Source organism: Leopardus geoffroyi, chromosome D3 (genome assembly GCF_018350155.1).
Source record: "Leopardus geoffroyi isolate Oge1 chromosome D3, O.geoffroyi_Oge1_pat1.0, whole genome shotgun sequence".
NCBI lineage: Eukaryota > Metazoa > Chordata > Mammalia > Carnivora > Felidae > Leopardus > Leopardus geoffroyi.
Window position 1 is genome coordinate 29,166,309 of NC_059339.1, and position 13,028 is coordinate 29,179,336.

A 13,028-nucleotide genomic window follows, 5' to 3' on the forward strand; every position below is an offset into this window, starting at 1 on the left:
ATTTCTGTCCCACCTACACACTTTCCATCAGGTGATGGCATATGCATCCTTACCACCCTCCAGGCCACAGTCAAGGAAGCCGTCCTGATTCCTTTGCTTATCTCACATACCCTACATCCCATCCACCAGGAACTCTGCCTCTGACTACTGCTCCTTGTGACTTCCACTGCCACAACCCAGGTCCACCGTCTCTCACCAAGATTATGTGAGCAGCCTCATCAGTTGTCTCTCTAGTGCCGTCCATAGTCCATGCAGCTGCCACAGGCCTTGCTTCTCTGCTCAAAGCCCTACTGAGCCTTCCCATCTCACTCAGAGAAGAGCCCCTCCTAGAGGCCTAGAAAGCCTGTCCCTGCTTCCCTCCCCTGTTCACTCCTTGTGTCCTAGTTCTCTGAATACACCAAGCACACATCCACACTCCAAGGCTGTTGCCCTGGCTATTCCTTTAGCTTGGTAAGTTCTTTGCATGTGCACACAGTTGTCCCTTAACCTCTACCTGGTCTCCCCTTGCATGTCACCTTCTCAGTGAGGCCTCCTCGAGAACTTCGTCTTATTTTGTTCTCCAGCACTTAACTTCTAGTTTCTGACCTGACTAGTTTATTGTCTGTCTCTTTTAAAAGAATGTAAACTCTCTGAGGGTTGAACAGTACTCAGAACATACTGGGTGCTCAATAACTATTTGTTAAAAGAATTTAGGAAAAAATTGCGTCTTTATTTTATTCAGTTTTTCCATTTATCAAGTGGTCATTTTATCTCTCTCAAAAAAGGTTTGTAGTTTAAGTCTTATAGACCTCATATATTTCTTGGTAAGATTATTCCTGGGTATTTACAACTTTTGTTCCTGCTGTATAAGAGTTCTCTTTTTATTATTAGATATTCTAATTTGCTATTACTAATGAAAGATGAATAATTAAAAATTTTCTTGGGGAGCCTGGATGGCTCAGTGGGTTAAGTGTCTGACTTCGGCTCAGGTCATGATCTCAGGGTTCGTGAGTTCGAGTCCCGTGTCGGGCTCTGTGCTGACAGCTCAGAGCCTGGAGCCTGCTTCGGATTCTGTGTCTCCCTCTTTCTCTGCCCCTCCCCTGCTCGTGCTCTGTCTCTCAAAAATAAATAAGCGTTAAAAAAAAATTAAAAAAAGTTTTTTCTTATAGAAGACCAATCCAATGACTCGTTTTTATTAGTCCTAAGTACTTTTCAATGTTTTTTAAGTTCTAACAACTGTGAGTTATAATATTTGCCATTGGTTTGAAAAAGACATAGGACACTTTCAGGTTAAGGAAATAACTTCCTATGGCCATTTTAAAAACATTTTTTAGAAATTGATGCTGAATTATCTGATATTCCTTTCAGAATACCTCCTAAGACGACTGTCTTTTTAAAAGTAGGCTCCATGCTCAATGTGAGGCTTGAACTCATAACCTTGAGATTAAGAGTCGCATGCTCTACTGACTGAGCCAGCCAGGTTCCCCAACTATCTTTTCTTATTTAACCTCCTAGTATGTTGTTAAGAGTAATAGATTACTTTTACACAAAATTCTTCCAAAGTTACCAAATTCACCTGCATTATGTTTCTTATTTTTATATATTTTTTCATATTCATCTATGCTTTGTGTGTGTGTGTGTGTGTGTGTGTGTGTGTGTGTGTGTGTTAAGTTTTGGAAACCCAGAGTTATAGCTTCCTTTGAAGAATAAATATTTCTACATTTTGGAATAATTTTTCTTAAAAGCTTGAAACAATGCATCAACAAGTCAACAAATAATTTAGTATTAGGAGTCATTTCTGATGACTCCAACTTCTTCATTGGTTAACTACTTTAAGAAGTTTCCCGGGGCGCCTGGGTGGCGCAGTCGGTTAAGCGTCCGACTTCAGCCAGGTCACGATCTCGCGGTCCGTGAGTTCGAGCCCCGCGTCGGGCTCTGGGCTGATGGCTCAGAGCCTGGAGCCTGTTTCCGATTCTGTGTCTCCCTCTCTCTCTGCCCCTCCCCTGTTCATGCTCTGTCTCTCTCTGTCCCAAAAATAAATAAACGTTGGAAAAAAAAATTAAAAAAAAAAAAAAAAAAAAAAAAAAAAAGAAGTTTCCCTTAGGGGCGCCTGGGTGGCGCAGTCAGTTAAGCGTCCGACTTCAGCCAGGTCACGATCTCGCGGTCCGTGAGTTTGAGCCCCGCGTCGGGCTCTGGGCTGATGGCTCAGAGCCTGGAGCCTGTTTCTGATTCTGTGTCTCCCTCTCTCTCTGCCCCTCCCCCGTTCATGCTCTGTCTCTCTCTGTCCCAAAAATAAATAAACGTTGAAAAAAAAAAAAAATTAAAAAAAAAAAAAAAAGAAGTTTCCCTTAACCTTATGGTATCAATTCTGAAAACTTGCATTTTCTAGATTATATTTTTTTGGAATTTTATTTTATTTTTTTAGTTTAAAAAACATTATGCTGTACTCTGATGATTTTTTTCCCTCTAGGTTAAATGTTTTTCTAGACCCTTTACTTCTAATTTCATCTAGGTCTTTTCTTCCTATCCCCCTATTAAGTATGCCAAGTGTATGTTTTTCACACTTTGCTTTTAAAACCCAGTGTTTTCTATTTATTTCTGCTTTCCCACTGATTTTTCTTCTTCCAACAGTTCTGCCCACCGCTGCTATCAGGACCACTGAATAAGCAGTGGGTAACCCTGCTGAAACTGGGCAACCCTACTTGCCTGGTAAAGGAGAGCCCTGGAGAGAAGTCGAGGTTATGGCTTAGCCCAAGTCTCAGGTTAGGAAACCCATCAAAGGTCTCATTGAGGCCTTACCCCACACTTGAACACCTGCATGGATACTTTCTCCAAGTTCCAGAGGAGCCCAACTAGATAGACCTTGCTGTGAGCAACTGTGAATAAGTGAGGTTAAGTTACACGTTTTTATGGCTATCAACAATTACACAATGCTACTCTGTCAGTTTTCAAAAATATAGAATTAATCTATGGTCACCTAGAGGTAAGTCTGTTCACCTTTAACATGTCTGTAGAGTATTTGCAGAGCATATCCTGTCAGCAGATTATAGCTGATGCCTTCCAAACCTCTCACTCTTGTCCCATCTTCTCCCAGGGCTCCAGGCTCAATTCCAATGGGTCTTGTGACATTCTTCCCCATCCCCGCTCCCCAAACTCAGCATATACCACACTGAACTGGTGTCCATCCCTGTAAGCCCACTACCATTATGGCCTGAGAGAGGACACCACTGGCAATGTAGGCACCAGCCAGGAATCTCCTTGGTCCCTCACTTGCTTTGTCCTAAGAATTTCCCAAGTCATTCTCCCTCTCTATCCCAATTATCCCAGGCCTGGTTCAGGCCCTTGCAGTTTTCATCTGAACCACTAAAACAGGCTCTTCTCTCTACCTGTCAGAATGGTCCCCCTCTTATACCTCAAAGCTTTTAATGGCTCCTGTCTCTTCCACGATAAAGGCCACCTTCATTAACAGGGAGCAAGAACCATCTGTGTCCTGGTCCTTGATACTCAGCCAGCCCCACTCTGTGCTGCTCCCTTGCCTTGTATGTAAAGATCTAGCAGTGGTGAAATGCTGCCAACCCACCATGCACGTCAGGCCTTTCTGGCTTCTGCTGTCACCCTGACTAGGAAAACACTTCAGGCCATTCTTGGGCAAGACCACAGGCTTCTATTCTGAGGTATAGTCCCTCTAGTATCCCTGGCATCTGAGTGTACAGCACATGGCTTATGACAGCTATTGACCGCCCTTCTTCCTCTTCAGTCCAAATCTGTCCCTTTCCATTCCAAATCTATTAAACATTTTGCGAAATTACTCAAGGTCAAGTGAAAAACTTTTCCTTGAGGCCCTTTTTATGTGTGCTCGTTTCTGTGGAATAAATAAAGTGTGCTTACAGACTTAGTGATCCACTGATGAAGGTAGTGATTCAGTTCACCAGGAAAAACAGCAGAACGTGGGGATTCTACATTGAAGATATAAACATATACCCCATGAGGGCAGGAGTGGGGGCACTGAATGCAGCTGGAGGCAGGCAGTGGGGATGGTAACTGCACAGACCTTGAGGGACAGGCTGGGTGTGACCGATGGTGATGGGGAGGGACGGCCCAGACGCAAGGCTGCTTTAAGGACCAAAACAGTCCACGGGGGCCGTGGAGGTGCTGCTGCTGATTTCAGACAGCTGCCAGGGCCGCCCACCCCAACAGGCAGCCCCACTCACCGCCTGAGTGACTCCGGAGGATAGAGACACATCGCCACTGCTCCACGTTGGCAAGCTTACCACTGGAGCCGAACACAGTGCTGGGGCCGATGTACCTGTGTGAAAGAGGAGTCAGAAAGGCACTCCAGGCATGCTCTAGGCACTGCACAGAGATGCTCACTGCAGCACAGCTTATCATGGCAGACAGAACAAAGCAAAACCAGACAATGGCTGGAAAGCATTGAATTGGTGAACAACAGAGGCTGATTAGGTAAGTTATGTTCCATGCACTTTATGAAATACCAAATAGCCATCACAAATCTTGTGGTAAAAGACTATCCACTGCATGGTGAAATGTTCACCATATATAATTAAGTGAAAGAAGCAGGCCACAGGACATCTTATACAATATGCTAGATATCAGTATGTAAAGAAAAAGAATACATGTAACATAGGTATCATCTATGCGTGGAAAATGGTTAAGACACACAAAAAATACCAAAATATTAACTTTGGCTTTCTTCGGGTGGTGGGATGGTGATTTTCTTTTATATATTTTTTTCAGATTTCCAAATTATATACTAAATATGTTATTTATGTTGACTAAAGCAGCAAAACCAACAGTCTTTTTAAAGCCCTCTTGGAAAGCACTCATAGCTCCTGCCATGTGAGCAGTTGGGTGGGTCCCCATGAAGGTGGTGTTAACACCACTGATGCACAGAGCCTCTGTTAACATCCTTTGCTCCCATAGAACTCTTATAGACCCACAGAAAAAGTTCACCGAGTGGACCAAAGGAAACAGCATGCCTTTGCTCTCATGGCCATGTCCATGGGGCCACTTTGGCTAGGCAGTGGGCTAGGGTCTGGTTCCCTAGTCTGACTAGCCCCCAGAGTTACCTGGGGAGCTGGTTATGAAACAGAGTCCCAGGACCCACCCTGAGAGACTCAGTCTAGGTTTAAAGAAAATGTTTTCTAGGTGATGGTTAGTTCATTGTGGGTACAGAGCAGGACTTTGAAGGGGTACTTCTTACTATCCCAGGGTGAGGCTGACAGAGAATGAGGTGAATGGCAAAGAGGGTGGGCTCTGGGTCCCCTCCCCCAAATTCCATCAGAGCACCTTGATGTTTACCTATGTTGTATGTTGGAAAATTTCATTTGGAAAACAAAACAAACAAAACCACCAACATCAGCAATGGACAGGACGAGCTTTTCAGGTAGAAACTCTGCAGCCCTGTAAGGGGGTGACTGAGCAGGTCTCCAGGCAGGTAGGTGGCCTCCTGACACCCTGGTCAGGCCCCAGCTACTCCTGGCCTACGTGTCTTCCTGCTACTCAGGAAGTTGGAGCTCTATGGACTTCAGTGCCAGAGTGGGAAAAGGTGACTGTGATTAAGACCAGCCAAGAAGCTTCTAAAAATAAAATGTGAAGAAAGGAAAATGATGCTTACGTAGCCCGTTTCCACACCATAATCAGTTTGTCATCTCCCCCAGAAGCTAAATACATCCCACTGTTTGACCACCGCACACAGTTCACACATGCTGGGAAGAAAAAAAAATAGGGTGATGAAAATCCAATAGTCACGCCCATTTGCTTTATGCAGAGTCTGGCAAGATGCAAAGGGTTTATAAAACCTACTCTGTCTCAACTATTCAAGGCATCCACTGTGGGTAAGCCCCAGAAGAACAATCCAGTTCAAATACTATTCTACTTGTGTTGTAATAACAAATGACCAGGACAGAGTTTGGAGGGCGACACTCTGCACAACCTGAGAAGTGTTAGTGCTGGATCAAACAGTCAATAGGAGAAGGTAAGTTTCCATGAAAATTGATAACTAAATCTCATTATTTCAAAAGGGCTGTCTCATGATGAGATATGCTTCTTAGCAGGGAGAATTCTTAAAATGAGGGCAAGTACTAAAAAGGCTGAGATGCCCTTCCCAAAACTTTCAGGGGAGCAGCCTGTTAGAGCATAAATCTCTGACTTTATCCCATCTGTAGCCCTTTTAAATTTGGATTTTCCAAACTTGTCAGCACTGCAGGGTGACTGGTTCTGCACTTATAAATTAAGACCAGCAGAAATGCCTCCTTGGCCCCTGATGGGTTAGAGCAACTCACAGCTGGGCCTTTGGGAACCCTGCAATACAAGGGACACTATCCAAGTTGTAGCCCACAAACGGCTTGCCTGTGACTTGTACTCCACGTCGGAGGGCACTGAGAGACAGATGGGAGAGCAAGAACACACAGAGTCAAGGAAGGGAGGACATAACTGTTAACGGAGCATCTCCGGGGAGGCAACTAGGTTGGAAACCAGAGCCAGATACAGTCACCCTGTTGCTCAGAGGCAGGAAACTAAGGTGCTAAATGTAGGAAAGGAAACCACAACACTGTCTGACCAACAAAAGGGTCCTGGCAGAGGGCCTCAGAGTGACACAGTGGCAATCTTGAGACATTTTGGTGAGTTGTCTTTAATACACCCTTCCCCAGAACCCTACTGCTTCCAGGTCGCTGGCCCCAAAGCCCCATGGTATCAGGCAGTAACGACTCATGAGCAGGAAATCACCAGAGGTACCTGCAGACTGTCCAAAGATGGTTCTGTGGGCGGGCCGAGTCTTCTGCCGAATAACTCACCCAGGTGTGCAGCCAACATCTGTGCCTTCAGACAGCAGGCCGAGGGGAGTTACCGCCGCACGGGGCCTTATCTTTCTAATTACAAACACATGTGCTAACCTTGGGCACTCTGCCAACACGCAAAGCCTGCAAAGGGCCACTCTGTAATACCTAAGTGATTGTCCATCTGGCAAAGCATCTTGGGAATATTTTCATCCTTCTCGTCATCCTCCTGGAGGACTGGAGACATATTCCAGATCACAACCTTCCCAGAATCCTGTCCTGGAATGAAGGAGCAAAAATAATTCAATGTGCAATAAGTAGAAATTTGATATTAACTCTGAGACACAGTCCTCATTTAGCTTTCATAAACCATAATGGACTAGATTGGAGGAGACTAAATTTGCATTACTAATATATGGAAAAGATGAAGAAAACAAGTGTTTATGGGGATCAAAACCGATGTGGATTTAGTAGTAGGCTGAGGCCAACCTGACTTTGAAAAGAACTCTGCACTAAAAAACAGGAGGAGGGGCGCCTGGGTGGCGCAGTCGGTTAAGCGTCCGACTTCAGCCAGGTCACAATCTCGCGGTCCGTGAGTTCGAGCCCCGCGTCGGGCTCTGGGCTGATGGCTCAGAGCCTGGAGCCTGTTTCCGATTCTGTGTCTCCCTCTCTCTCTGCCCCTCCCCCGTTCATGCTCTGTCTCTCTCTGTCCCAAAAAAATAAATAAACGTTGAAAAAAAATTAAAAAAAATAAAAAAAAATAAAAATAAAAAACAGGAGGGCACTGAGGTCTGGTCTGGCCTCTAACACAGTCTCTCCAGACTCCCAGAAGGTCCTCATCCAGGCCCAAGACCCAGATTCCTCATCTGTAAGATGAAGAGCTGGAAAAGTTGATGTCCCAGGACCCTTTCAGGACCCAAGGATAGCAGCACATCCCTGTTGGTACTTCGGTCCCTTTCCAGATGTTGCCTGGTTCCATGGCTGAATGAAATGTGCCCTGAACATAGGAAAAAAGATTCATTACCTTATCTGCCCTTTGCTTTCACCTGCAGATGGGAGATCAACTGAAAGAGGGCATTTACTGTTCTGGTGTTATAAGGTGATACAGTATTCTGCTAAAAAATTTATGTGTGCATCTTGGCAATGATTTTTCTTTCTAAGCTTTCCATTACTGATACCTAATGAAAAGTCTAGCCCCTCATTGAACTAGTTTAGAGGAGTAAAAACCACTAAATGCCTACGAATGGACAGATAAGAATTACCATAAGGCATACCTGAAACTGCCTATTGGCCACTATGTAAAAATATTTCCTAAACAGCTCTTCTTGACCTTACTCTATTGAGAAGGGTGGGAAGGTATGCCTCTTCTTATGGATGAGGAAAAAACCCAGTCCCTCAGCTTAGTCCAGTGGCCATAGGTGACATCATGGGCACCTTCTGGGTGCAGCCCACAGCATGCAGGAAGGAAATCAAGACCTCCCTGCATACCCCTGCAGCAGGAAGTCTATAGAGAGCCCACTCTGCAGCACCCAGCCTGAGGACCTGGAACTCACAGAAGCACTCTTATCCAGGGAGTCGCTGGCCAGAGAAAGACACTGCTCTGGGGTGAAGCTACCAGGGACTGGGCTCTGGGAATGCTATTTTATGCCACCATATATATATCTTGGTGTAGTGGCCTGATAAATGACTGTCTTTCTAAGCAGGGCTATTATTGTGACACCGCAACACTGGATGTAGTACACTGACAACGCTATGGACCGTATTTTCAAATGGCATGGGCATTTTACTTGCCTACAGCATACTTGTTCTCTAACTCAGCCAAATTCCTCTGAACCCAGAAAATGGGCCTAATAACTACACGACTACCTCCATAGTTCAGTCACCTCCTCCTCCTTTTCAGATGAGCAAGTGTTGCCAGAACAAAGATGAGGAACCAACCTTAGCCTCTGGGACTGGGGCTCTACTCCCGGGACCACCTGCCACTCTCCGTGTTCAATAAGTTGGGGCTTGGGGATGCAAACTGATTTTAATATTAGCCCAATGAATAGGAATTAAAAAGATACACCCACTACCAAAGTATTTATACAGAGCAAGCACACTAGAGCCAAAAAAGAATTTTTATTTAACCTATTCAGATAATAGATTATAATTATACATTTTAAATGGAATCTTATCCATACTGAAAAACAGAAGTGTTCTATTTTCAGCTCAGTGGACAACCAGGAGAAGCAGAGTAAGGTGGCAGGGCTGTGAGTACTCCCTCTGTTACTCTGTGAACGTACCTTGTCCTCCAGTTGCGAACTTGGTCCCGTCAGGGTGAATATCAACTGAAAAAATTGGCTTGCCTAGAAACAAAGAAAAAAACACACACACACAACGTCTACCTTGGCTTGTATTCATTGGACAATATCAACAGAGTCAAAAATTTTGAAATGGTGGTTATCTGAGTAATATCTTTAATCACTGCTCCTAGGAAAAAATAATAGGCTGTTGATAAATTATCTGTAAGAGTGGAGTGATCTAACAGTTTCAGTTAAAGTATAAACTGCTGGAAGACTCTCCAAGTGACATTAAATACTTAGTCTAAAAGTGGCACAAAGCATTCTGTCACTAGAACAACTGAGTCCACAGATCGCCTGGGCACTTGCACAAATGTCCAGCAGACAAGAGCTGGCCACCTTCTGAGGACACACAGTTGTAAAGGCTATGAGCAGGTCACGACAACAGCTGAGTTCACAACGGCTATACCTCCAGCCATCTCCCCATCCCATGGATCTGCACTTGGCTGACAGCCTGGACACATAAGCACCCTGGCCTTTTTGCTTCACTGACAGCTGGGTAGGACCAGTAGCTGACTGCGATCACACGCATCACTTCCCTCATCATGCTTCTGATTCCAAAAGACCTCCTATACATTTGTGCTGCATCAAAGTCCGTGGAAAGTCAGCATTCTCAGCATCTCCTCTGGCTGAACTTCCTCTACAGGATGAGCCCTCATTCAACCAGATGTTCAGTCTGTCTAGGGGGAAGGACTATAGCTACTAGCTCCTAGAGTGCAGGGTGCAGACCCTACCAGGAGCCCATGAAGCTAGGTAGCTAGCTATAGCTTGGTGGGCCAGACTGGCAAAGGCGTCGTGACAGCTTGAAACCCAGCAGACTAGAAGTATTCCTGGGGCCTGGGGCCTGTGGGCATTTGTCTGGCTCCCTCATCTGCTTTCGTGGTAAGAGTGGCATGTCAATTGTTGTTGTGTTCGTTACCACATTCTCAGCTTCTAGCATAGGTCTGGTGAGTGGTGGCTCAGTAACATTTGGTTGGTGACAAATTAGATGCATGATGAATACCAGCAATCACTGATATAGTCAAGGTGCTATTGCTGAGGAGTATCTTAGTTGAGCATGCTTTGTCTCTGTTACCCAAGAGGAGTTGGCATGGACACCAGAACGAGGGTTACTAGCTCTAGAATCACATGGTGGCAAGTGCAGGCAGGGAGGGGCAGGGCAGAGGCAGGTGGTGGCTGCCTAAGAGCTCAAAATCCTGCTAGGGCTAGTGCCTAAGTGTAGAAAATAAAATATTGGTACTCAAAAAGGCAATGGCCAGCATGGGCCCCAAGAAACAGCCAGCTCACCTTACCTTCTTCTGGATAGCCATACCCCTACAGGCAAATTGAGCCTGAGCTTCCACAAAACAAAGGGAAATGTGCTCTCTTTCTTGTCATGTGGTAGTGGGGAAAACAGCTGTGCAAGGCCAGTATCAAGCAGGTGTGCCAAATGCAAAGGACCCATTTTGTCTCAGAGAACAAGGAGAAACCCTAGGAAAGTTGGAAATCACATTACATGTTATTTCGTCTCTACTACTTACTGAAATCCAAGACAACACAGCCTGCTACAAGCCCCTGACATCATACTGGCAGCTCCAGTCTGGTCCCTGAGACCCTTGGTCACCTCCAGGTACATACTCAAGAGTCGGAGCTCTACAGTGAAAGGTGAAACTTAGCCAAGTGGCTACCGATCGCCTTCCTAGAGCACATGCATACTCAAAGCTGTCCCAAACATATAGGAAATTCAGCCCTGGTCTGATCTGAGCTTTTACTCCAAGGGTTCCCAAGACAAGCCCCAACACAGCTCGGTACTCTTATAGCTTTGAAGGAGCCAGAACCAGCAGTGGAGCACACTCGGGGGGCATGAGGAGAGAGAGTTATTGCAAGTTGTTCTTCCATAGTCTAGATGGCAGACCCTAATTAGTCCCATCTTCGTCTTCAAAAGAAGAATCCAGAAAACAATATACAGTAGGTAAAAGAAGGCAGGTGCTGAGAACACAGGTGAGAAGGACTGGGAATGCTCAAACTGTTACCGCTGTGCCTGTGCACTCACAACTACACTGGCACACCACACCCTTCCTGGGTCAGGTGGCTGCCAGGTGTGCTAAGCCAGAGAGCCTGAAATGCTGCCGCTGAGAATGTGCCACACTTTTCCACAGGCTGAGGACCTGAGAGGGAAGCAGTAGCAAGAAGGTGGATTTCTTGCCCATCTGGGCCATGACAAATGCCTGATAGGGAAGCCTCAAGAAACAAGAAAGGACAGTAGGGGCTCTGGGCCCAGGCTGTGCAGACCACGGCACTTACTGCTGAGACTAAGTGAGGTTCAGGGTCCTGCCAGACACCAGAGGAAGGCAACTGATTAGTACCACTAAGAGCCTTGTGAAATTCAGAAGAGCAGATGTCTCCCAGTATGGTGAGGACAGTGGCGAGGAGTGTCAACCCCCTTAGCACCACCATCTCTACTCAGGACCTCCCAGGAAGCTGCAATGGGCCAGTCCTTGGAGGTACCAGCCAGCTACTCCTTCCAGAAGAGGCAGAGTCACACTGGGGTAAGCCCTGTGGACCTCTTCTTCCCAGTCCATGACATGCTCTAATGAGCATCTGATGTGCCACTCAAGCCCTGCAGGCAGCACAGCCCAGGATATTCTCTAAGTTTCACACTGTCCTCTGAAGTAGATAGTTCTGACATCCTCATTTGACAGAGGGGGAAACTGAGGCACACAAGTTAGGGAAGTTGCCCAAGGCCACACAAGCTGCTTTTTCCAGAGCCTGAGATTCAAGTATGGAAATGTACTTCTCCAGGGGAAGCTAGGAGGGGATACTTCTGGAGATGCTGGAGGGCTAGGATGACACTGCCTGCAGGGAAGTGATTTAAAGCCTACAGATGAAAGGTGAAGTAGAGAGACAGACCACCAGTGAGAGCTATGCATATGTGCACAACTAGTCCCGATGACCTGGGCTTGGTCTTGGACTTGCTATACTGAGCACTGATCACCCCAGACACCTCAGTCCCACAGGCCGGGGGAGGCAGCTATCTGATTAGGCTCCACTGAACCACATTTCCCCAGGACTCCTGCCCTTGTGTGTTTTCCTCTCCTTGAATTTGGGCTGGCTCTCTGACCTGTTTTAACAGAATGTGACTGAAGTGATGCTGTTCTAGTTCTGAGCTTAAGCCTCAAACAGGTCCAGTTCAACTTTTGACTTCTGGAGAAGCTGCCATGTGAGAAGATAAAGTACCCTGAGACCACCATGTAGAGACCTCCAAGCTGGCCACATAAAAAGGGTCAAAGAACCCAGACAACAGTGAGAATCAAGGCCCTGGCACAGGACCCAGACTGACCTGTTCTGGCCGCAAGCTGCTCTAGCCACCCCAGCAGATTCTATGCAGAACTAAGTTGAGCTGTCCCTGCTGGGCCTGGCCAGGTTTCACAATCACAAATAAATAATAAAACAGCTATTGTTTTAAGCCAGCAGGTTTTGGGGGTAGTTTTTTATACAAGAGACTACTCAAAATGCTAATTCATTCACTTTTCTGCCTAAAGTAACTGGATCTGCATACTTGTCATTTTCACCAAAAAAGTTCTAGCTGACTCAGCGACAGTCTTGAGAAGGCCATCAGGGAGGAGTATCCACCTGACTATAGGAGTGCTTTTCAGTTCCTTAAGTATATGAGACACTGTATGTCCCCTCAAGAAGTACATCAAAATCACTTAAGTGCAAGCCAAAGACAAGCCTGACTCCCCAAGAACACTCAGAGTAGAGGCTACCTTAGCAGAGGGGCTGTTGCACAGGTACTCGTCATAGCACGAGTCTTGACCACTAACCCACTCATAGCATCAATAGGATGTTTTCTCATCCATCCACCTTGGTGGTTGTCTGCTATGAGCCTGCTACTGGACTAAGTCGAGGGAAAGTAAAGGTGTGAATGGCTCAG

At 46.0% G+C, this 13,028-nt stretch overlaps 1 protein-coding gene across 4 annotated transcripts in view; it reads right to left on the minus strand.

Moving 5' to 3' along the window:
- LOC123587969 (protein HIRA) overlaps window positions 1–13,028 on the minus strand; it is a 94,605-nt gene that overhangs the window by 64,424 nt on the left and 17,153 nt on the right. For 2 of the 4 annotated variants that reach the window (XM_045458099.1, XM_045458097.1), the window contains exons 2-5: window positions 9,059–9,121; window positions 6,945–7,055; window positions 5,615–5,705; window positions 4,191–4,285 (exon numbers count right to left, since the gene is read on the minus strand). In XM_045458099.1, coding sequence (XP_045314055.1) covers window positions 4,191–4,285; window positions 5,615–5,705; window positions 6,945–7,055; window positions 9,059–9,121 — 360 coding nt within the window. The other 2 variants (XM_045458100.1, XM_045458098.1) reach the window with 2 other exon arrangements.